Source organism: Argopecten irradians, chromosome 3, assembly GCF_041381155.1.
Source record: "Argopecten irradians isolate NY chromosome 3, Ai_NY, whole genome shotgun sequence".
NCBI lineage: Eukaryota > Metazoa > Mollusca > Bivalvia > Pectinida > Pectinidae > Argopecten > Argopecten irradians.
In genome coordinates this window covers 55633546-55660493 of record NC_091136.1, presented here as the reverse complement: position 1 = coordinate 55660493, position 26948 = coordinate 55633546, and the positions used below count along the sequence as shown (strand labels likewise).

The following is a 26948-nucleotide window of genomic DNA, read 5'->3' as shown; positions in this document are numbered from 1 at the left end:
TTTTTTAGGGAGAATTCTTCAGTTATATCTTGTTGACTATTACATGTGTATTTGGTTTTTCGTTGCAGTTTTAACCAGCTGTGTTTGCCAGACTATGACTCTATAGACAGTTTCCACCGATCTCTGTTACTTGCCATCAATGAGGGAGCTCAGGGCTTTGGACTCGTGTGATACAGTGATCTATGTAGATGTGGAGATTCTTTTTACTGTGGTGACCTGAAGCTTGTTTGACATGAAATGATAAAATGGTCAAGCAAGTGTACACTTCTACTGAACAGTTAAAAAAACAGAGGAATGCTGAGTGACGTACAATACTGGACAGTTATAGTACAGAAGAACGCTGAGTGACGCACGATACTGGTTTCTACTGGAGGTTCGGTATGCTGATTCATATAAAACAATGATGTAATTTGTATGATTTTCTACTTATCAAATTATACAGAGATATAATGTGTGACTTATGATATGTATGACTAAGAAAGTTGGTAGAATATATATGTAATGCAACCACATGTATATAAATCTGGAAAGTTTTCTGGCACAACAATGCAAGCTGAAGGATGGACTATCCTTTATTTACTCCTGATATACCATGTTACCTTGTGGTGTACTTGATCCAGTACTGCTTCCAAACGGACTTATCTGTCACAGAAGGAGAGTTATAGCACACTTCATAGATATTATTTGACACAAGCACATAAATTGTGCAGGAAATGGCTGTAGTGTTACTCATTATAGCAGTTCCAGTACCTGATATGAATGTAACTTACTCCAAGTCGGATGACACCAAGTGATGCCTATTACTTAGTTCAAGCTGTTGCTTGGTTACCATGAGATTCTAAGAGTGACAGTGGACGTTGTCCAAGGTCACAGAGTGTGTCTGTGGTCTGGATATTGTAAGATGGAGACTGTGATTTTTCTATAAATACGTTGTACAAATGAAAGCATGCTGATCTTCTGTTAATTTGATATCTATTTAATTTCCATATGTATTTATTAACAAATCAATGATACAGACTTTCAAGGTCACAGTTGTTTGTAAGATGAGATTATATTTGATGAGAATTGTCTTCATACTGAAATTCTGATAAATGTTTTTATTGCAAATGAAATGCTTAAGTATAGAGGTATACATGTTTTAAATATTCCATTTCAATGGGAATAATTGTACATTTTTTACGGATAAGAAGATCCAGATTTTATTGTTTGCTATACATGGGTAAGGTGAGTTTTATAGACTAATAGGTCTCTTGTCCACATTTTGATGAATTTTCTATAACCATTGATTAGCTCAATACAGTTCTCAGATAAACAAGGGTCCCTCAGGAATATGTTAAAGACTTTTGTGCTTGAAACAACTTGCTTTAAAGTTTAGATGATTCATTTGTTGAGGGCTTTTGTTAATATATATGCATTGTTATGTAAATTTTTCACTGATTGTTGGATCATGTAGTACAGCCGGAGCCTGCATTCAGACACATTGGACCAGAGATTTCAGGGGTTTTGTACTGTGTCACCTTGTTTTGTGTGTATATCTGACACATTCCTTACTCCAGGGATATCACTGCATCTGCGTTTTATTGTAAAATGTCAACTTTTTACACAACTGTGATATTTTCATTTTGTGATTTCTTTCCAATCAAAATGTAAGCTTTAGTCGGTATACATATTTATGTCAATAATTATGTACTTAAATTTTCCTTACAATATCATTTAATTTACACATGACCCATCGTATTAACCCACCAATCATTGTCACACACCCCTCTCACTGTTCTAAGGGTTTTCTGAATTTTGAAATATTTTACAGAGATAACATTGATCTATCAACTATTTTTGTTCGTTTTGTGGACAGGTCGTGAATAGGGACACACCATGACTGTATGGTGTTAAGGTATTTATAACTTATTTATGAAAATACTACTTATAATATAAGTATTCTATTAATAGATTCAGCTATGACATTAGGTTGAACAATTTACCAATCTATCTGTTATTTTGTAGTTATACTCTTTGACAAAAATTAGAATAACTTGATACATGTATTACTTTAAACTACTGTAATGGTGATACAGTTGTTCAGAAGCCTTAATTGTTACAAGTCAGATGTTGCTTTAATAAAGGTAAAATGAGCATAACTTCAAATAGTTCAGATGTGGGGCACAAAATGACTTTTTTGTTGTTGGTTATATCCAATCTTTCCATTATTTCTATTAGATACTGATGTATATGTTGGGTGGTTTGTACAACAGAACTAGTGCAATGCTAGCCTCTCTAACCATGTGTTAGCCATTCATTGTATGTGTACGTTATTATTAAAATCAGTTAGCACATTAACATCATTTTCTACTGTGTATCATACATGATGCATGTATACATGCAGTCACAACTCTGTAATATTTTATCTAGATTATGATAGAATGATTATTTCTGATGATGTAGGGGTTATCTCCCTTTAGAAACAGGGTGTTATATATATATATTTACTACCTGGGAGAAGACCTGCACGTTATAATTATATATAATTTTACCATTTTCAGTAGTAATGATAACAGCACAGCTGGAAAAATACCTTTACAAGTATCTATTTATAGAGCCTATAAATGTTTGAAGGTCAAAAGTTGATGAGGCCATATTTTTCTAATTCAGTAGACATTATTATCATTTTAATTGATATTCTCAGCTTCTCCTTCAATATCAGCATCCAAATTTACTGTATGTTTTTTGTGCATGGACTAATTATGGAACTCCTTGTTAAAAATATATTAACCAATGTATAATTAATCTATGGATGTATACCTTTCAAAATCAACCTAGATTTCAGCAAGCTAGTTTGAAAATCACCAGATTCACTTTAGAGCTGTACGTATGACTAACATTTAAGGACGCTTAAACAATGTCTGTCTGATAGTGAAGTTTGTCTGTCTGATAGTGAATTTGTCTGTCTGATAGTGGAGTTTGGTGCTGTAGTGACAGACAGACAGTTAATAACTAGGTTTATATTAGGACTAACCAGACCTCAGTCTGTTTATAATATAGATCTTACAGTCATATCTGACTTGTAGTACTTGAAAGCCCTGTTTTAATTTAACTTGTAATGTTGGTCTGTGCTTCTGTATAATTGAATTAGCAATAAGAAAGTACATGTACATGTACAAGTGTAATAATATCCTTTTAATCAAAATCACATGGAAGTGTCATATTTTTTCTACTACATGTACAAGAATGTTTATGTTGTTCTTAATATTATATTTATTGAAATGTGTGCAATCAGTTTTCTTCAGTACTATCATGTTATTTGAAAGGATACAAGAGTTATCTCCCTTTTACTTTTCCTCGCTTTTTGTTTTTCATTTTGCTAAAATGGTTATCCCCCCTTGCACAGCTTTCTCCTATACTTATCTGACGATACTTTCCAGTCTCTCTCTCGCTCCTTCTCATTTACCCTGTCCAGTTTGTCAATAGATGTTTTGTTATCGTTAACTTGTTGTTTGTTGTTGTTTTGTAGTTTTGTTTGTTTTATTTCTCTTTCATGGCAAATCAGGTCCTGTTCGATGTATCACATTCATCTTGTTTCTAGGCATCTTCCTTGTTGATTTGGCTCTCATATCAAGCTGCTGAATTCAATACAATGTATCAGTCCTTCAGGTAGGACATGCAATACATTAGGTTTACCTGTGATAGAATGATACTTAAACTTTCTGATAAAGATGCGCTGTATTTTTATATTTGTGTTCTGGAAACACTTGCATCTTGTAAATTGTTATAGTCACATTTAATGCATTCACAATTTACAAGTTTTTCGCTGTGCTCAATATTAAAACGTTGTTCCAGTGTCATTGCAAAAGAAACTTGGTGCATAACTAGACCTTTGTATTTATGTACTTATTGAAGTCATGTTAACCAATTTGTTTTCTCTTATTTTGGCATTTTCATGCTTAAGGAAGTTTGACATGACAATTTAATTTCCTGGTCAGGACATTGACCAGAATTTTACATGAAATTGATAAGAAATTAACCAGAATTTGATCTTTTCATGTGAAATTCAAGTCAATTTCGGTTGAAATTAAGGTTAATTTCTTAACCTGAAATTGACTTTTCTGCTTCTTTTAAGTCCATTTAAGGTAAGATTTTTTAACCAGAAATTCTGGTTAATTTCTGATCAATTTCAGGTTAGAAAATTTTGACGTGAAAGTAAGTTGGTGTACGGGATCCTGTCAACATCAACTACTCCAGAACACCAATTACAGTTAAAAAAGAGCACCTAATTATAGTCTGGTGATACTACGCAAGTCAAGGTAAGACATGCAGATTTTATCATTGAAGGGCTTCAATTTCTCTGAACAGACAATGTCTTTAACTGTCTTCATATTGTCTTTATTTTTGAATGCATAGTTCAATCGTTCATACCTGTATCATGCGTTCTAGGTTTTATTGAGTTTAATTCAAGATTTTGCCATTTGTGGTAGTCAATCTGCCATTTTGATTAAAACTAATATCTTCAATACGATATAGGAGATCCTGGTCAGGGTTTCTAAGACTTTCATAGCATAACCGTATTGACGATATAGTCCAGTTGTTCAAAAGGTGATCAAGCTAATCACAGTTTAACGACAATTTTCAAATCAAACTGAAATTTCTTGATAATCATACTAGCTGTACAATATTTTATTAGTTTATAAGAAGTGCAGTCTTTACCTAGTTGCTGATTAAATGAAATTATAATCAAAGTTTTGCAGCAAATGCGAAAGGAAAATTTCACTAATGAAGTGATGAAGCTACTCACCTTTTGAACAACCGAACCCTGAATTTTTATCATATTGTAAATCGGTATTCTTAATTATCCATGTAATTATCGTATATGTCTTGTTTGTTTATTAATTCGATTTACAAAACAAAACGTCTCAGCAGTTATTGTAAGTTGTGTCATGTTTGTATTTGTGCTACAGATAGTACGGTATCTGTCAGCATATTGTTCGTTCAATCTCCGTTATGTATTATTACGACGGAGATCAGTCTACTTACAACACTCTCAACATATGATTTATTTTCTTGTTTGCATGTAAATGAGTGTCAAAGATGCATTGCATATTTGTTGATGACTTTGCAGTGATTTACTAATCTTTTTGTAGACTGCATAGTCTTCATGCAAATTGCACGTTCAGACAATCTGCCTTTTGATGGATGACGGGGAAATAAATGATACCATAAACATAACGTGTGTAATCTGTTATTGTGTCGAGACGCCTTGGTGTTTATTCTTTATGAGTATGTCTAAAGAATTCAATTGACAATGTACTATAAAAATAAAAAATCAAACAAGAGTAATCAATTATCTGTCTAAAATTGTCTTTATAAATGTAATTCTACGTTATCGATAAAAGCACCATTTGAAAATTAGATAATTTGTAGTTAAAATATAATGAATCGTTTTCTCATCATGACTTGAATGTATGTTTCATTTTTATGTTAAAAATAAACTGTATTACATAGGGATGCTTATAAATTAACATTACACATACTTCGTAACCTAAAACACATGTGACTAGTTCGCTCTGACTACACCTTAGTCTTTTAGGAAACATTAATACCAATTCAGATCATTTACAGAACTGGGCGGTCAGTTCTACCGTCGTGCTACTATTTTAAGGTTTAATATCCATGCATTAACCTCTGAATCCCATACTGATCACCATTCGACATGTTAATCTCCCGACAGAAAGTTATATTCGTCCAATGACTTCAACTTGTACAAGGATCCAACGGATTTTCTAATGACAATTGAAGTCAGGTTTGGCCCAAATACTGGTACTAAAACGCCATGATTACGTCTCTATAAACATAAAACTCGCGTCTCAACAAAAGTCTCAATTTCTGTTGAGAAGGGAAAAATCACTTTAGAATACCATGAACACATGTATCAAGGTTGTACTGTTACAGACGATCATCTATGAACCCACGTAGCGTGTCAACATCATCTTGGTTTGAGAACCTGCTCATGATGCAACCATTTGAACAAGAGATTCAGTCCTACTATAAGACGTCCTGCCACCAATTGCGGTTTTCGGTCGTCTGCCATTACTTGACGGTGGACTGATACTGCGGGTAGGACGAGCCGATTTCGGTCGCCTTGACAACACAGACGAGAAGTCTTGTGTTTCGTCTCGGGTGACAACAAACCGCCGCACATGTTGATGTCCGTCAGGATGAATATTGGCGTTAGGAGGGAGGTGGCATGGCTTTGATTTTATGAACACTGTTCCTCCCGGTTTTGGTACCTTAACTTCAAAAGATGTCTCGTCCTAACAAAGAAAAAAAATAGATACACATCCATTTTCAAGTATTTCAGTTTTGACACATTTCACTTATCTGGGCTCGTTCATTTGAAAAGTAAATAATTTAATATTTCTCTATGGTTAAGTTCATGAAAGCAATGATGATTGCACGACTAGTGGACGGATATTGACATTTGGAAAATAATTAAGAGAACACGTGATAAAAAAACTAAACCTTCATTGCAGAACACAATATCTTACCTCCTTTTCGTCCCGAATGCTGAATCTCCTGAGAGAAGCGACTTGAGGTGCAACTTTCGTTGGTTTGCTATCGCCATCAGAACAGAATTGCTTGATTCTATCTTCGAGATTACAGAGATTTCTTTCGCTAGTTTCCCAGTCAAAATAATCTTCGTCAAAAGGTTCCAAAGCTGTCAACGCACTCGTTGAGCTGCCTCCATTCCTCATGCTCGTCTTGTTAATTTCGCTGACTGCCATTGCGGAACAAATTACCTTAGATCTGACTTCTGTCTTCTCTTTTTGTACTTGGTCGATTTGTTCCAGTATATCCGACACGGCACCGCTCGGTTCTTCCCGTGTAGGCGAGGCAACAGATTCTGCGTCTGTGGTATTACATTCCGTGAGATGGAATATTCCGGCGGTATGTGGCCTGGAGGAGGGGGTCTGACTCGACTCTCTATAGATACCGAGTGATGTGCGCGGCCGTAGACTTGTTAGTGAAGTTTGTGTGTAATCCCAGGCAGTCGGAGTGGCCCGCAGTAGATCGTTGTCGGCTCGCATACTCTTCAGCTGTTTCATGCTTCTTGGGACTTTCCTTCGAGGTCGGTAGTCATACAGTCTGTTCTCTACCTTTGTAACTTGTCCCTTTAACTTCATCTCATTCATTTCTATCATTTTAGCGCGTTTCTCGGATTTCATTCGATAGTAAAGGGAATTCGGTACGCATGGCTCAATGAGAGGCGCTTTGTCTTTCAAGAAAAATTGAATTAACTGATCCATTACAACCGATTTAGTTCTATCAGTTTTGGGTTTGATATTGCTTTCGTCTTTGGACGGTAGTTTTTCTTGTAACTTTTTCTGGAGTATATCTAGCAGTGGTACTTGAGATCCTTTTCCTGAGTTCGCCCTGCACAGAACCTTCTGTAATGCTGACTTACATAGTTTCCTAATGGTATGCATGTTTTTCTTGGCTATTAATCTGTCGTAGTTCTTTGTGTCTAACACCATCACTGTCGTGTTCTCGGTACAATGAACTGTACACGTACTCCTTTCTAACTCCATCACCATCTCAATATCTCCTGCAAGTAAACCATTTATTATTGTGATTTCCTTCAAACCATTCATTATTCAAAATCTTAGGTTTCTTTCATAGAAATCTATACACAGGGACGAAATTCGTCTTATTTCGCCCGACACCTGATTAAAGTTGATGTTCACACTGGATATGTTTTATTGAGTTATGGAGGACGTCGATGCTCAATCAATATGATAAACTTTTGTTGAAACTTGTGCCTTTATATTCATAATTTCGTAATACAAAACAAAACAGCAGATAGAACGTGTTTAGATTCGACCGTAATTCCGTAACATAAAGAACATCAAAATTACTTACCCACGACATCGTTGGATTCTATGCAGCATAACTCCACTGTTCGGTTCATCACCCTTTTCTCTGCTGCCGCGTAACCCTCCTTTCTTCGTATCTGTATCTGATGTTGAGTAAAGTTGCGCTCACGCTTCTTCACGATTTTGTTGTAGGAATTCCTTAAACATTATAAGATAAAGTTTCAGAAGTGAGATCAAAATGAAACATTGAATTATTATAAACAACCAAATGTTCGAGAACCTCTAGCATGCATCGTTCCTTTTAGGAAACAACCAACTAAATGAAAAAAGACCTTCGAAATAGCCCCTGTGTATACAAGATTGAGCCCAGGATAGAATTTAAACCCGGCCGCTGATTGGCTGGCTAATTATGAATTTCAAAAGTAAAAATGTTTTCTAACAAAATTATTCCTAGATAACCATGATATGAATTTGGAAAATCAGATTTGATTTAGGTTCAAAATATCAATTTTGATAATGAATAGGTAAAAACATTAAAATTTCAGGATTTTCAGGGCAAAATGCGTCTGATTTCAATATAGCTACCCTGGTTGGAGTTTGAGCTGAAGGACCCAAACTTCTTTTTCTATCTAGTGTTATATGAGAACCTAGACTTTAATTATAGAACACAATAGCTAACTAATATTCCTTTGTTTTAATACATCACAAAACTTTAACAAACTATAACACTGTGGTCTATGTAACATTATTTAGTTGGTTGTTCTCTATATGTGTCTAAGGCTATATTTTGTTTCTTTTAATTGTATTTCCATATTAACTTCGATAAAGTCTAAACCAGATGCCTAGAGATGCTGCCTATGTTCTTGCTTCTATATAGCTAACGATGTCGTGTAATCATTTCTTACTGAAAGATAATATGATTTATCGTTATCACATATTACGACAACTACAAATGTAATTGCTCGAATAATACAGTGTGATCTGTTTAAAATTCATAATGCTCTTATAGGTGTTTTGGTGTCGTAGAAAGTGTTCATAACGAAATACGCTTGTAACGGGATATAAGATAAATATATACAAAGAGTTTGTTTTCATATTTTGGAACTGTCTGTAATGGCGATCAACAGCCTTGGATCTTCACAGACATGTATTTAATAATTCAAGTAGAAGTGTTTTGTGGGTAAATTGTAAATATTAATATAACGTAAATATTGACCTACCGTAATCATTGATCAACACAAGTGTTTGTGTCCTGACATCCGGGTAGGTGATTATTTGTGAGTATAGCAGATAAAAATGTCCAATATATAGGACAAATAATAAATAGCGTGGGCTAGGACATGTTCGTTATATAGATATACAACAGGAGAGAGCTGAATTCACACACGCTTATACTGTCCTCGTGTTAGTGCTGTTCATGAATACCCTTTTCCGTGCTTTACATCATGTTGTTGTATTTTAACGTATAAAGTAAAGATTTGGTCTACTTAAACATCGCTACGATCACTTGTTTGGTAATGTGACAAATAAGTGTTAAGGCCCGGTCCCACTGAAGAGCGGATTAATTACGGATGAATTTAGTTTATAAATTTTAGCCGTTCGTTGTCATCCGCAACAAAATTGGCTTAAAATAACAAATTTTTAAGTATAAATTACGGATATGTTAATAACATTCTGCGAATTTATTACGAACAAATGCGGATATTTCACAAATAAAAACGAATACGATAACGGATGCTCTCCCGTGTGGGGTACAATCGGTATGATTATCCAACAATGCGGATATGTAACAAACAATTACGAGTATATAACGCATAAATTGAGGAAAAAGATCGGAAGTATTGCGATTGTTACGGAAATATTATGAATCTATTAATAATGCATTGCGTAGATGTAGCGGAAAGAACGGTTGTATTGCGCATGTTGGGCATCTGAATTACGGTAGGAAAAGAAGCGCACTCTTAGGAAGATTTGCGAATGCATTGCGCACAAAATTGGCTGATATTCGCTGAGCATACGCAATATTCGTAAAACGTACTTGTATCTGTCGCCCAACATCCGCACGCGTCCGTAATTATCCGCAAAGGCGTGTTTTTCCGTTCCCAGGATTTTTGAACTGCACAAAATTTTGATTGCGGAAATCATTCGCATTAGATACGCTATTCGCTCGTAATATATACTCAATACATGCTTATTATATGCGCTGTATATCCGCTGTTATTCGTTGATATCCGCAACTGACAGGGTTTTGCGGCTTTATAGCGAACTGGGACAATGTGTTAAACGAATATATAGCGTACCTATCACGTTGACATCACGAATCAAAATAATTTGTAGCGAATGTATATTGAGTTCAACGTTTGTATTGCGTCTGTTTTGCATTTGATTTGAGAATAATTTGCGAATGTATAACAAACGTGTTGCGTAAACCAAAACTACTGTATAAATATGGCAAAAATCGACATATTTATCTATTCTTTCCAGTCCGTCGAGAAGTACAGGTGTAATAATGGGTCCTCGGCAATAATACCAATGCAACATAACAATGGTATCAACAATATATCAATCAAATTGTTCAAGTCATGAAATTAATTCAAAGACACAAAAGAAAAAGTGTTTTGCTTTGATTTGAATTTGAAGCAGACTGGACCTTCTTTGTATCTAGAGGATGTAGGATGAAAGTTGCAGCTTGCTTATCTTTGTAGCAGTCGTGTTGTTGTGAAAAGCGATATCCAAAGGCCCGAGTGCGCTTCTTTTCCTACCGTAATTCAGATGCCCAACATGCGCAATACAACCGTTCTTTCCGCTACATCTACGCAATGCATTATTAATAGATTCGTAATATTTCCGTAACAATCGTAATACTTCCGATCCGTTTCCTCAATTTATGCGTTATATATTCGTAATTGTTTGTTACGTATCCGCATTGTTGGATAATCATACCCATTGTACCCAACACGGGAGAGCATCCATTATCGTATTCGTTTTTATTCGTGAAATATCCGCATTTGTTCGTAATAAATTCGCAGAATGTTATTAACATATCCGTAATTTATACTTGAAAATTTGTTATTTTAAGCCAATTTTGTTGCGGATGACAACGAACGGCCAAAATTTATAAACTAAATTCATCCGTAATTAATCTGCTCTTCAGTGGGACCGGGCCTTTACGATTGAAACACACCAGCCAAACAATGAGACACCAGAAATCGTCGAGATACGGTTATTACGTCTAGAAATGCTCCTATATGACCTAACTGATTCAATCATGTTATGATCTGGGACATTTTATATCATAACTGTCGAATTTCACAGCTGGACTTTGTAAGAACTTATAGCTTCCTTTTGAATTTATAGTTTACTGATATACTTTGTAATATTACAGGTGGCATAATACTTGGATATATATATATTGCTAGTCTTGAGTCAATATAACCGTTCTAACCTTTCACTGGTATATATTTTCTCCTATAAATAGCAGAACAGCCATATACATCTCAATAACTGTCGAGTATCGGCGGTAACCCACAGAGATCTAAAGATGACAACATTTATATATGATATTAAACAGCTGGAGGAGTCCCCTATTACAGATATATTGGAACATGCATTCAGAATATCATATTTTTATAGTGATGAAGAAATTATCACGATCCATCCAACAAATATAACACCTCTTACCTGACACGGGTGTAAAATCTCAAGTGTAGCTTTTGAAACCCGAGTGTGATCAAATAGTACTTGAACAATTTGATTCTAATTCACACCTTTATCAATTAATAAGGTACGTGTTGGGAGTGTTTGTTGTGGAGAAGTTGAACAAAACTTTGTAGACCTGTCGGCTATTCTGCCATATATTAGACTACTGTAGTAAGAAACATGCAAACGTGTGTAGGTAATCTGAGAATAACTATACATTATAATTGGTACTTGTCGGTGTACTTTTAACATTCTTCTGTGTTCGACTTATATTGATTTTTCTTTTAATATTCATATGTCCATAAAATATAATACTCTTTAAACATTTTAATTGCTGGATACTAATATTTTGAATACAGATTGTGAAGTAGAGAAAGCGGTGGGCGAACAAGCTTACAGTAAGTGTTGTAAGAAACACACGTCCCCTGCCGTCAATTACATTTTCTAATCTATATGGAAAGTTATTATTGAGTTATGCTATCATTGTATGAAGTTTGAACAAAATCCGTTGATGTATTCTCAAGTTATCCTCTGGAAACAAATAGTTTGTGAAACAATCTATTTTTGGTAGAAGTGACATTTGTAGTTGACATTTTGACCCCAAATTCAATCCCAAGCTATGATATCTCCTATGTTACCATTTTATGAAGTTTGAAGAAATTTTGTTGCTCTCATCCGGAAACTAAAATTTGTGTAACAATCTTTTTTTAGTAACAGTGACCTTTGTAGTTGACTTTTTGACTTTTTGACCCAAAATTTAATCTCAAACTGTATTCATATGTTACTATTGTATGAAGTTTGATCAAACTCCATCGATTCGTTCTCAAATTATCATCTGGAAACCGAATCCGGACAGACAAACGGACGGGAACAAACACTATAGTCCCCCACCCGGTTTCACCGGCAGGGCACTACAAAGTAAGAGCTATTATTGTCAGAAAACACATCCAATCAAGGACCGATGAATGTTGATGCCGTATCCTTTTACTACTGTTCAGTGGGTATTGTTTTTTCCATTATTTTACTATTGAGTGTTTCCAATACAAGCATTACCACAAACATGTTATTTGTCCTATTATTGTAGATATTATCAATATACGTATATGCATGTGTATATGCACAAACCATCTTATAGGTTTATAATGGCAAAACTATTGATTCACCAGGTACTAACCGCCTACGTATTAGAATTCACCGCATTGGATCGGCTTAATGTTTCTCAGTGTGTTTAATTTAGTTTTTAAAGTTAAATTGAGTTTTGGGGTAAAATGGTGATATAATCTATATTTAATACCTCCAAAGCACAATTAGCAAGTCAGACATAACACATTACAGGTGTGTTAATTGGTCGCCTAGTAAAGTGATCGAAATTGTTAATTGACAAATTTGTAACAATAACCACACGTGTAAATTAGGCTTCCATGAACGACATGATTTATAATGACAATACATAGCACAATTCAACGACAACTATATTCCATTAATTATGATAATAAGTGACACAAGTCAAAGTTGAGGAGGTCAAGCTGTAGGAATGCTTATATTTAGACCAAAAATCAAACATAACAGGTTAATTGCTTTGAGTACTAGTATATTCAAACACGTGTCAATGAGTGGGTGATGATATATTTTCCAAACTAAAAAAGTTGTTTGATATAATTGAAATTCATGCTCAAACGGAAGGGTAATGTAAACCAACATATTTTCGCGTCGACTTCATTTCGCGTTATATTCCTTAATGACTGTTTCACGTGCGATATAATTTCGCGTCATATTTCTTAACGATTGTTTCACGTGCGATATAATTTCGTGTCATATTCCTTAACGACTGTATGACGTGCGAAATAATCGTATTTATTAGAGCCACGATTCATTTTCACGGTATTCTATCTCGCGTGAAATATGAAATCTAGTCTTACCCGAAATAACTAACATTTCTTCCGTTAAAAGTCGCACATCATGATTAGGGAATGCAATGATAAGTGGAATCACAACATGCAACGTTTTAATTAGGCTATAACCTGATATTACTCAAAAACATCCATTTTTGAACAGCAGTTTTGAGTAGCAAAACAATATGCAGGTGACCTAAAGATAGTTTTATGCAAACATTATGCTTATCAATAACCCTTACGCGCAAAAAACGGAAATATGTTCTAATATTTTCATGATTCGAACTTTATAATATATGATTTCGACGGATGCTTTAAATCATATTTAGGAAAGTATTTTTTTTTTACAAATAAGTGCTCTCTACTCATCAAAGTATATGTGACGGCGTTCTTAAAGAGCTATCAGATAAATCAAACCTGATGTTTTGGTTTGTTTTCAAACTTAATCTTACCTTCCTATTTCCTTGGCGATCGGACTGATTTCCTGTTTCGTCAGTAGAGGAAACTGACCGTTATGGTGAGATGGATTGACTGTGACTTTAGCTTGACCACTGCAAAAATGATAATGAAGCCATAGTATTTTGGAATAAATGTTCACACTAAATAATTCAAAAGAAAAAAATGTTATCACTAGGCAGAATACAATCTTGAGGTAACTTCTCATACTAATAATTACCTGAGTAGAAACACCAGTCCACAGGCCGCATCTCCTTGTCTCACTATAGTACTACCGAACGGGTACTGTTCTTTCCTTATACTCATTTCTAGAAGACGCTTAAACTTGGGAGACCAGTTATGAAAGAAAGGGCTCTTGTTGATAAAATCCTTCTTTTCTTGGTATTCTTCTTCCTGTTTTGCCTGTCAATATACCAAGTAATAACTTTTGCTATTACCAAGGTCAGTATATGGATTTTATAATGCAATGATGGGTTACTAAAGACAAAAAGTTAATCTGGTACAACCACATGTTGCGCAGTCAATAAATACACCAAAGACTAGTGACATGTTTACCTTGATGGATCTGTTGAAGAGTTCCCGACTGATAACCAGTAGATCTGTCTCCTCGTCTGCTATAATGGTCGCGTTTCTCACAGAATCCTCACTCATCAGGGCTACCTCGCCGAAACTTTTCCCGCCCTCTGAAACAGATGGTACCATACTTAAGTAGGAAATCACATCATCACTTCTCCAAAAATGGTCATCATAAATTATCTTCTGCTTCCGCGATGAATCATTATCATCCTCAATACGCAATACAATTATTCATACATAAAGAATGAAGAGAACAAGACCAGGTGCTCCAATAGACAAAGCATCCTCAGTTTTACTTAATAATATTATTTTACAAAAATAGGTTACATATATAACATAACTCGGACTGACAGGTAAGAATGGTACACATTTGGTCCCATGCATTGCATCGGGAAAGTAAAATCCCTTTCTTGCTTTGGTTATATATATATTTTTTATTATCATTCGACGTCATTGTCATCACATACCATCATAATGTTTTAAATTTACTTTTCGTTGTCAACACATAGTACAAAAGTAAAGGAAGACGTAATGAAATAGGGCATGGTCAATATTCAGTAGGTTTCGTATAAGAAGGAATCTTCGATCCTAAGATCGATGGTTAGTGTTGATGTTATGCAATCAAACGTTTATTACTATTGATGTAATCGACAGGAATGAAAAGGTAAGGAAAACTAATAACGATTGTACGGTATTATGATGTCCAGAACCAAACACATTCCTTTCAACTGCACGTCTTTATAGCAGACCTTTACACCCTAAACACCTATCTTAATGTCAATGACGGGAATCGTTTGTGTAATTGTGCAAAAAGTTGATTTATCATAAGGTTTAGTGTTAAAACGGTTTGGGGTCAGAAATCGATATGGACACTACGGTGGTAAATAAATATAACACTAGTTTTAAGAGTTAGTCGTCTAAAAGTCAATATGACAATCAATCCTGTAAAGAGAACAGAGATGTCACGGCATGTCAGAAGAGAATAAAAAAAAAAAGCCGTAACTCTTCGAAAGAATTAGATATCAGAAAAACAAATACATGCTACAAAAACACAAGCATACAATAAAGACAGTTTGACATTAAAACATATTCATTGGAACGATAAAAGCACTGACACGTTTCGAGACTTCATTTCAAAGTGCTGAGAGGTTTTGATAGATATACCAATAATACGTACCATAATGCATTATAAATCTTCCATATTTTGAACGATCGAGTGGTTTATTTTCTTTCTTTTCCTCTTCTGCATCTGAACATTCAGAAGCGCCATCTTCACTACCCTCGTCCTTCTGTTCCTGTTCAGTTTCCGGTACCTTTTCCCGCTGTTCATCGTCAACTTTGATAGGAGTGATGTAAACCGACGTCTTCCCCGTCAACATGATGTAAAAACTATAAAGATAGAGAAACTGCGTACGATCTAGTTGGCGAAATTCACTGGTTTAGACACTAGCTGTGATAATGTGGTATAGTACTCCCGATTATTAAACCTGTCTCTGTATACACGGTATATATACAGAAGAACAATGCTTTTAATCGATTAGCGAAATGTATCAATACAATAATCTGACCAAGGACGAGTCGGCGAGGCTGGTGACGGAGAGAGGAACAATGCTAGTTTTACATACACCAAAGCTTGTCAATAACCAATATGTCGTCGACAGGCGCATGTTTTCTTTCCCAGAGTAATGTTTCCACTTTGTTTTGGTATTGTGAATCACAACAGCGGCCTACCTTTGTTGTGGTGTTCTGTTTCTTACCCAACATATAATTACATTATTTTTCATCAAACATGGTTTTCTGTCTACCATAACCAATATTATAAAGAGTATTAAAAGTATTGCCTACATCGATTATTGATAGTACAGGAATCCTTTCAGAAACACGACTTGAAAGAGCTTATACGATTGTAATCATATGTTTTGTTAATAGGAAAACGTCTTGATATTTGTTGGTGTTTTACAAAAGATTTTTATTCTCTTCTGATTCACAACTACCAATTTCCACCTTTATCTGTATATATTACTCATATTTTAAAATCCAATAGACCATTGAATCTGAGTTATACGCAGAGAAATTAAAACTTCCATAATCCCAGTTATTATGATGCATTCGGATTGTCAGCCTGAAACTCTTATTTAGTTGATGACTGAACTAACATATGATGCTCTATATCCATTCTATTACAATGGGTATGTCATAGATTATCTCCCAACCCCTGTTAGTTTAGTTGTCTCCCTTTATATACCTGTCTCCCTGTTCTCCTTGAGTGATGATGACGTCATCTCGGTTTGCCTTTTGGTAAGCACAGTTTCTCATGACGTCAGTTAGGATATCTGGAAGTCAAGATAAGATTTGAATTAAACGACTAAACCAATGATATACAGACCATTATTTTAAAACTTTAATTCATAGCAACAAACTGAATTGTCCTGCTATAGCTAGGACTCGCCTTAACTTACCAAAGAAAAAAATGGCTAATTAATGTAGAAATAATACAATTCTTAATAATCTAGTTTTAGTTTTTGTTATGAAGACAGTCACCCAAGTCTTAGTGTAATCCAAATAATTTTAAAACTATTGATGATGAAAGTACACTGTGGTTTTTTTTGTGTTACATCTCTATCGCATACAATTATGATGAGAGTTCACTGTTGTTTTGTGTTACATCTTCATCACATACAATTATGATGAGAGTACACTGTGGTTTTGTGTTACAACTTCATCACATGCAATTATGATGAGAGTTCACTGTGGTTTTGTGTTACATCTCTATCACATACAATTATGATGAGAGTTCACTGTGGTTTTGTGTTACATCTTCATCACATACAATTATGATGAGAGTACACTGTGGTTTTGTGTTACATCTTCATCACATACAATTATGATGAGAGTACACTGTGGTTTTGTGTTACATCTTCATCACATACAATTATGATGAGAGTACACTGTGGTTTTGTGTTACATCTCCATCACATATAATTATATACTGTCTTCGGGACTCGTTTTCCTTATAAATGTTATTTCGCTATTCAACTTGTATGTTAATTTCTATGCTATGAGATATTAACATGATGTTAGACAAAAATGTTTGTTTCATGCAAATATTTCTTCGTAAACGATAGATATTGGAAAGCTTTTAGCAATTTAGAGAATCAGTCTTATGGTTGTATTGACATCCACTCACATGCTTTCTTTGATACATATATAAACACTAATCTGTTACGTCCACCTACGACTACAATAACAAATAAATTGATGTCAAAGTGAAGAATATTATAATTTTGCAGTCGTTGAATACCTCTGGGGCTCGTAAGTATATATCTTAATGCAACCGAGGGAAATAATATGTAATCATTCATTAGAATTTAAAGATGCTCCACCGCTGACAAATGGTATTTTTGCACTATCAAAAACAGGAGGAGACAATTTCGTATTTTTCTTCAGTTACAAAAGTAACTTACTTTACACCATTACCACCGTTAAAAAGTTTGAGCTTCAAATTTTGATTAAAGTTAAAAATATGAAAAATAATTAATTGCATCCCGAAAAAAATCCGTGGCACTATATCCTATATGGAATGAAGTACTGATTGCGCATGCACCAAAGGCGAAATAAATTATTTTATGTTAGTTTTTGTTTTAATTAGGCATATATATACACGATTAAACACCAATTATTGTCCGAATGAAGAATTTCATTTATGCTGTGTCGGCGGAGGAGCATCTTTAAATTAACCAGTCTTTTGAATAATATACCCGGTATTTGTTGAGGGAAACTCATTACGACTCGTTTAATTAATTACGCAGTGACAAATGATAAAGTTTGATTCTTCGAATGCATTTTTAATAATATAAAGAACCTGCTTTAGTGTAGATAAAACGAAAAACTAATCTGTGTGATTGGCTGTTTGTGTCCTCAGGTCATACGGTGCTTGTTAGTGTAAATACGTCGTAAGGTTTAGATGGAACCGTGTTACCACATGTCATGCTAAAGGCTTTAATATTTCCATCATCACAATTCTACAATGTCCCGGTGACAGATACATAATGGAACGTATCCGCCTTATTGAAAGCATGTGTGTATTATGCTACGTTTTACAAAGCCAATCATAAATGCATAGCTCTAACAGCATATTGCCAGAAGCATGAGCTAGAAAGCATTCTACATAACCGCGACAGCAGGGTTTTTATCAAGATCAAGAAGGTGTAATGGGGAATATCTTTTTTATGAAAAAATAAAGCTCCATGCGAACTTAACGAATGTAAACAATAAATGTTGATTAAAATCGGAGCAACATTTAAACCGATTGTTACAGCAAAAATATCAGCACGTTATATATTTAAAGTGGATGTGTAAAAGTTTAATAGAAACTGATTTGCTTAAGTTAAGACATAGTCAAGTTTAACACGGACTTCATATTTTCTTCTTGCATTCAAAGGATAGGAAGGAAATGTATTATCAATAAAACAACGTGGAATATATGATCAAGTTGAAAATGGTCAGCGCAAAATAAGAGACTGACGTATGAGTTTATGATCACGAGGCTCCAAACCTAAGATTTGTAGGAGAGCCTATGATGCAAAAGTTATTTTCTTCTGACAATTATTGTTTTCGTTTATCAAAAAGGAAGATAAGTATGCAATTGTTTCTCCAGATATATTCAGTGTTATACATTATTTTATCAAGATAGAAGCCATTTATCATATACTGTCTGCGTTCATTTGATCAAAATATATCCACTTTTATCAAGTTTCTTTGAAGTAAAGGCGTGACAAATATTAATTCAATAAATAACATTTTGAAGATTTACAGTTTTAGAAATCTCCGCGATACTGAAGACGTGCTCCGTTCTTTGTATACACTACAGGTGCGAGGTGGTTCTGTCAGAAACCTTGGTCGATTGTGGATGTGTTTCAAGTGATTCATAATTCACGTGTATGGACACCACTCATTATGGAGTGCTCTTCAGTTCAGAGTTCGTAAACATTGATTCGGAAGACTTATTGTTATTTAGATTTTACACAAACACAGGTAGTAAATCTAAACTATTACTTTCAAATTTTCGTTCCACTTTCGGAACAATGTTCTTACTAATAAATCAAAACGGCTTTAAAATCATTTTCAAAACTGTTGCGGTACAAGTCAACGTACCGGTGTTCGATAAATGTTGTCTTTGTATCTCATAAAAAGTTTCTATTTGTGTTTTGTTAATGCAATGCTACCACCCAAAAGTTATTGATGCTTTTGATTTCCATAAATGTTGTTTGGAATGTTTCCTTTTCAATAATACAGAAAGCATTATCAAATTTGATATATACTAAGATATTATTGCTCTGTAGGCGATTTGTGCACTACTGCGCATTAACACTCCATATTGCTAAGCACACAGAAATGGGGAAATGTTATTATTCGTAATATTACAGTTTGTCATTTCTTCAATGAAATTCAACATGTTCTTGTATTTAATGCGAGCTTTAAAACAGTATAACATAATAGCAATGTTTTATTGAAAGATCAGAGACGACACAATGCCCTTAATGGATTCGACTGCAAATTATTGTGTATTCGCTATAAATACTAGCGGTAGTATTCAGTTGGTTGTCTTTACTACTTCGCCAAAGGTTGACCCATCTTGATCAGATTGGATTAGAATGGGTTACTTTCTGTCCATATAATAACATTATTCTATTATATACCTATAAATTAATCACTAATCATAATGTCTACCCAACAGTGACATTCACCATAGTAACACGAGAGTAATCCGTGAATAAAGGGCTACCTGTATTACCTGTCATGTACTTTATTAATCAAATGCTTGTACAAATGTGATTTTGTCGGGTCTGGGGTAGCAGATGTTCAGTTAGCAGTCCATAGCTTGTTACATTGGCCAATATTATCTTACAGACAGTGAGGTTCTTTGTTCGCTGATACAGTTATAAAGATTTTCTGAAAATATACACAAATGTTTAGAAATAGAAGTTAAAAGTGATATTCAAGATCAAGGACTGAATCAAAGTATGTGTAATACAGCTAAGACAACATGTTGACATGATCATATATGGTTTGTGTGAAGTTTAAAGTTATAGATCTGTACACAGCCCCGGGGCAAACCTACTCAAGTCACATAATATAACAGCCACCTTCCCGTACTTTGTTGTGAAAATGAGACTTAACCGAGTCAATGTTTGGACATTTCTATATTCAATCCTAATTGATTGTGGCCAATTCTTGACACTACACTCCATGCTCGACAGCGTAAGCTGATTATGTAATGAGAGCCTTGCAATGTGTACAGCATGGCCTTGGTGCTGCTTTTTTTCCATTTGGTTTTACTCCAAACATATTTTTGATCCCTTGGCAGTTTTTGTAAGACGCCTACTAAAACTGTATTTTAAATAATAAAAATAAATCATTCGCAAGCTTTTTTTGTTGATATGAATCAAATATGTTGAATTTACTTTTCTTCAAAGAAACACATATTTTATTTTGCAGACAAATATTTCAGCAGCTCTGCCAAGGTTGGGGTTCTGGGGTCTGCCTCCATATGGATATTGTCTCCTTAAACGGGGCTCTCACACTCGCAAATTCCTTTCATTCTAAACACCTAAACATTCATCCATTATTCTCACTACAAGTTATATATAAATTCGCATTTAAACCTGTTATCCATGTTTATTTTTTTAAATGTTCTCATTTTCACAACGATCATATTTGAAAGGAGAGGTTTTGATAAGCGTTAATAACGATGGGATGTTTTTGCCTGTTTTGGATTCCATGTCCGGTAGTTGTCGTTGTCACTATTGAAAACTCTTCCAATCACTATATCTTTACTACGGTTTGAACTTTTTTGAATTTAGAGTACCAGTTGTCATTCTTTCGATTTTCATTTCAATTCATCTATGACATTTGATAATAGAATACAACTTATAAGGAACAAATACGAGTAAGAAGACATAGTTGTCATTAAAATATCGAACTGGACCTTCAAAATACATTGACGTGTTTTACATAGAGAACGATCATACTGATTAGCTTTAACTAGAAATGTTACTAAACAATGATCTAGGTCTTCCTTGTAGGACACTTCAAGGCTGCCAGATTCTAATTATATAGGAGATAGTGATCTTTATTCGGACAGTTATGTTGTTACTTAATCTCAGTTACCTATTTAACATTCTAATATACCTAATAGCTACAAAATATAACATAGTTAAAATTATCAAATTACATGTACTTAGTGGAAATAAATAATAATTGATTTCAGTGTTTTCAGACAGCAATAAACACTTATTAAATTTCCCTTTTGTACTTGAGAGAGTAAAGTGTGGGTGAGTGGAGAAATTGCGTTTAATTACAGCGATTCCCGAACAACCATTATCATGATCAGTGTTGGTATAAACATGGACTATAATTAAAGCTTATTAGAACTAGCAGTTAGAACTATAGAGCGCAGGATTTAAACCACACCAACTTGACTCAGAGTATTTGTGCTGGTGGACCATCAATGTATCAAGTAGCATTATACATAATAAGACTTTAAGTAGTTTGTATACATCTCCATTCACCTTCCATTCAAACGTTTTCGGTTTCGTAAACAATACCGTATTTGTGGGTTGTGTGTGAACCTGTGTGTACTTATACAAAGGGTGCACTGTTGGATGTATGTCTTTGAAGTAGGCCTACTCTCTAAAATGATTTATGATTTAGATTTATATAACAATTAATGTGAATTTTGTGTAGTTCTGAATACTATCAATATAAATATGTTACAATATCTAGTCTGAATATTGTATAGATTTGATTTTAGATTAAATAGTATTTATACTTGAGATAAATTTGACATTAAAAGATACCAAAACGGTTTCTAGTGTTTTAGATCATATAATACATTAGATTATATATTGAAAAGAATCTTATTGTAACCCGTATCCAATGCTTTCTTCCTTGGCAAATAGATCGTCGATTATCCTCACTATGGAGACAAATATGGAATAAGTCATTATTTAGCAACATAGTATATCAATCATATTTAATATAAATTTGCAGACAATACTAAACCACATAGACTAACGGAGTGATAATTTAGCTGTCACAGCCTTGCTTCTCTTACCTTTGTCCATGTCCTGCAGAAGGTTGCTTTTCTTCCTCAGCCAGGGTAGAAATATCTGTATGATAACATCCTTCCTGTCGGACGGTGTTTTGGAGATAAACTCCACTACTTTTCTCTGCATGTGTGTCATATCGTCAGGTTATCCTCATCAGTCACAACAAATGTCTCTCGGATAAAACTTTGCAAAAAGAAACCATGGGACACCTTGGAACAGCTATCACAGCGTTAAACACATATTGATTAGCAGCCGTCGTCATGTGTCACTAGTAGAAGATGTTTGATACAAGTGTTCTATTCACAATACACACTCACTTTAAACTTCATTATGCTATACTCAACAGGCATTTGATGCTATCATTGCTTGGTGTTAAAAGGCGCGGGTCCGTGGTATACCGTTTCACGTTCTGTGACTAACCATTTCCCCACCATACAATGGAAGCTAGAGTGGTGTGTCCTTATAGTATATACCCCTACGGGTCCTCATACGGTCATCTCAGAGGCTGTCCTAACGGAAAACCAAACTGGCCACTGTCAACCTATTACTTTAATATACAAACTTTAAAGCTACAGTGATCGCCCAACACCCTGGCTGTTAAGTGTATAATCCAAACCTACATTTACATTCCGCTATATAAGTATAGCCATAGGACAACTACTTCTTGGATTCTAAACAAAGGCACGCTGGTTCTCTTTCATTGCCGATTGATTGCTCCACTTGACCAATGAGCGATTGTCCGCCTGGTTGAGTTGAAATTAGAAAAGTGTTATAATATATACATATGTATCTGTATTTATCATTACCTGGAGATATGGTACAACACATATCAAGGTGGGTCGGGTGGGAAGTGAAATATAACAAGTATACTTTGCCTTAGTCGGGGGTACAAATACCTCTTTGTGTCAGTATTTGATCAACTTCGTGTAAATGAAGTATACAATATTTGTACGGCCTGTTGAACGGAAGGACAGTAATATTGAGACCGACAGGAACATTTCCAAACAATCATCATTGTAATTACACGGTAACTTAAATCAAATATTTAACGCCTTTTAGTTTTGAATACCAAATAAACCGCCATGTGTGAAAGTCGTTTGAGATTAGACTGCAGTGACCAGAGGGCTATTGGTGTATCAGCCCTGCCTGACCATATTAAGACAATGTGTATCTGTGTCGAATTAAACCTTGAGCATTGTTTTTAAAACAAACATTAACAGTAAGTTAGACAAACAACAGTGGGTGATTGTGGGGCGTCGAAAGTTTAGGCTTCGTTCACTTCCATTGAAACACTTGATATTTACAACGACTACGAGACGCAATTCTTCATATTATTGGTACATAATTATGGTACATTTTAAATGTGTGCATTAGACAATAAGACTTTAACCACATACTATGCAGATAGTGGTATGATTTGTACATTTCCTGATCGAGAGAACAAGCATAATGAGGTAAAAACTAGAGAACTAACGCATGGTGAAATTACGTTATCGATTCAAATAGGGTCAATAACATCTACAGATAAAAAAATGTATAAAATAAAAAAAGTCGTGAAAATGAAAAATTCAATTTCTTTTATACGATTTGAACAAAACATCTTCGTCAATGTGATCTGGTGTGATTTACTATCATACAATTGTATGCAAGCTGTAGAATATATATAAATATATATAGACAACCATAAATTTAGAAAGAAGACACCAATCAAATTGGTTAAACGATGTAAAGGAAATAAATTCACTATCGTTTTGTTTCAGTTAGGAAATTCATCTGACAGCTAACGTTTGCACTAATTTTGTGGGAATTTAAAAAAGTTAATCAGTTATGTTCATGGCTTTCTATGTCAGAACTCTGTGTTAGATCAGATAAAACACGTCTGAATTAGTAGGCTAATGTATACCGCATTGATGGGCTTTATATACCATCTGGTTTCCTCGATATTAAATTCAGGTTAGCTGTGGTATAATGTGGAATGTCATTTATATAAATATAGAAATGAATCATCGTGTGCTGCAGCACCTTATTTGATAATTTACTTGATATTTTATTCAGTTAATAAAATATAGATATCAAATCACATTTACATCGCTACAATACAATGAGCCCAGCGTTATATGCTAAGCCGGTAAATAGAGTTGTGTTAGCTCGTGTATAAGAATGGTAAAGTCAAATATGATACAATGGAAATGACATGTTCGATTATTTTAATTTATATGTACACACATTTTCTTTAAATATGGAGTAAAACAGAAGTATAAATAGGCATGGGATCAATTGTTACAAAGCTAACCAAATAAAGTAGAGTTTGCAAACTTACCTAAGGCATTATACTCCATTGTAAGTGATAGTTTGTGGTCGATACAAGTAACTTTATATAAACCTTAAGGCGGTAGGCACACCAGGCATAGATCTATAATGGGAAGGTACAAATAAAACAGGCTTTCTTTATTAGTTTAATTCAATTATTGAACCGCTATATTATTAGGCAGTTGAGCACCTCGATAGTTAGTTACTCAATGGACAAAATGACAGATAATTACGTGACGATTGGTATATAAAACATTCTTTTCCCTGGGACACATACCTATCCAGTTAAAAACACGCGATTCAGGTCATTACACTAAGACATGTAACCTTTATTAGTCGAGTTCACATATCGAGTTAACAAAGTATATAATTTTACGGGAGGGATGTGTTGTATCAATAAAGACTTACTCAATTAACGATTCACGGCGTGGCGATGTAGTGTTGAGTGAAAACAAATACCTGTCACAAAAGTGTCAGAAATAGTACCGCCCACACTTCATTCTAACAGACATACATTTTGATCAATACAGTACAAATATTCATCCCTTGTATGGTTATCAGAGCTTGGCCAATGGCAATGAATAGAAAAAGGGAGACGTAACATTTATATATATATATATATTCCTTTTTCTATACATAGCAACTGGTATTCGCAAATGTATACAAACAAGACGAAATTAATACGGAAATTTTGCCGATTTCTTTGGAAAGATAATAACATTTATTACATTTTCGCAGTGAAATGTAAGATTTCACTTTAAACATAAAAGCGATATTTTTATATTTTAACTCGCTTTCGACTAATCGGAATGCAGCATTGACAGTGAAAATATCATTTTGATTGTTATGTCATTAATTTGTGCACAGAATGTAAAATAATATTTTGTGTAGAAATATGAAGTTGTGCTCACAAGCTATGACGTTCTAATTACAAGGGCAAATGACTCTGTAAAATACAATGGCAGAATAACCTCTGGCGGAACTAGTAGTGATAGTCTTCTGTAAAGCGAGAAAACAAATGGAATAAATTAGTATACTCCTTGTTTCTTAATGAATACCAGTTATATTTCATCGAGTGAAATATGGAAACTCTGAAATTTTTCACTCGTGCTTCGCACGAGTGAAAACTATCAAAGTTTTAAATTAGCTATTGTTAGCTAAATAGTGAGGTGGAAGCTTTGATATTTTAAATTTATTGTTAGAGTGCGAGTCAGTTTCCACCTCACGAGATGAAATAGTACTGGTATTCATCAAGAAACAAGGAATATCCTCTATTTATTATATTTTTCGCACTGAGATATAAGTTTTTATTGTCAAAATATATCAAATGTATATATATTTTAAAAGTATTTTTACTCAATTTTGACAAATTAGAACGCAACATTTACAATGGAAATATCGCTTTGGCTGGAAAACCTTTTTTTCAATATCAAACCAAAAATATAATATTACGTGCAGCTTTCTACGTTTTACGTGTATTGATTATTGTATGTTAATTTTCTTTGAAATTTCCACCTCATGTGTTGAAATAAGTAAGCGGGGAATTATAAAAGGGGGTGAATAGGAATCGCGGCAGATTCAAATACACGTACTTATATCAGTAGACCTGAAATTAAATATTCACTGTTTCTTGATACATAACGTCTCGTGTGGTAGAAACTTTTACTTTTTTAATCTCGTGTGGTAGAAACTTTTACTTTTTTCATCTCGTGTGGTAGTAACTTTTACTTTTTTCATCTCTCGTGTGGTAGAAACTTTTTTTTTGTTTTCATCTCTTGTGTGGTAGAAACTTTTTTGTTTGTTTTCATCTCTCGTGTGGTAGAAACTTTTACTTTTTTTTCATCTCGTGTGGTAGAAAAGTTTACTTTTTTTTATCTCGTTTGGTAGAAACTTTTACTTTTTTCATCTTATGTGGTAGAAACGTTTACTTTTTACGTCTTGTGTGGTAGAAAGTTTTACTTTTTTAATCTCGTGTGGTAGAAACTTTTACTTTTTTTCTCGTGTGGAAGAAACTTTTACTTTTTTATCTCGTTTGGTAGAAA

The 26948-nt window shown here is 34.3% G+C and overlaps 2 protein-coding genes across 2 annotated transcripts in view; one reads left to right on the top strand and one right to left on the bottom strand.

The window, feature by feature from the left end:
* Nucleotides 1-5217, top strand: part of LOC138319138 (apoptosis-resistant E3 ubiquitin protein ligase 1-like) — a 54189-nt gene extending 48972 nt beyond the window's left edge. The window contains exon 19 of the mRNA XM_069262078.1: nucleotides 69-5217. Within this exon, the coding sequence (XP_069118179.1) occupies nucleotides 69-171 (103 nt within the window). The 3' untranslated portion in view covers nucleotides 172-5217. The remainder of the gene's footprint in view (nucleotides 1-68) is intronic.
* Nucleotides 5218-5327: 110 nt separating this feature from the next.
* On the bottom strand, nucleotides 5328-24991 carry LOC138319139 (uncharacterized). The gene is made up of 10 exons (XM_069262079.1): nucleotides 24917-24991; nucleotides 22602-23339; nucleotides 16731-16818; nucleotides 15663-15874; nucleotides 14465-14592; nucleotides 14130-14311; nucleotides 13906-14004; nucleotides 7909-8060; nucleotides 6537-7594; nucleotides 5328-6302 (listed from the first exon to the last, which is right to left on the bottom strand). Exons 2-10 carry the CDS (start codon nucleotides 22729-22731, stop codon nucleotides 5997-5999), a joined length of 2355 nt encoding a protein of 784 aa, XP_069118180.1. The 5' UTR covers nucleotides 22732-23339; nucleotides 24917-24991; the 3' UTR covers nucleotides 5328-5996.
* Between the last annotated feature and the right edge of the window lie 1957 nt (nucleotides 24992-26948).

Bases quoted from the DNA above. Each gene is read 5' to 3' on its own strand.
- LOC138319139 (XM_069262079.1), bottom strand. From the start codon at position 22,731: ATGACACACATGCAGAGAAAAGTAGTGGAGTTTATCTCCAAAACACCG. The intron at 15,875-16,730 runs GTATATAAAGGG...CTATCTTTATAG, and splicing joins CAAGGAGAACAGGGAGACAG to TTTTTACATCATGTTGACGG. The intron at 8,061-13,905 runs GTAAGATTAAGT...ATAATGTTTAAG, and splicing joins ATCGCCAAGGAAATAGGAAG to GAATTCCTACAACAAAATCG.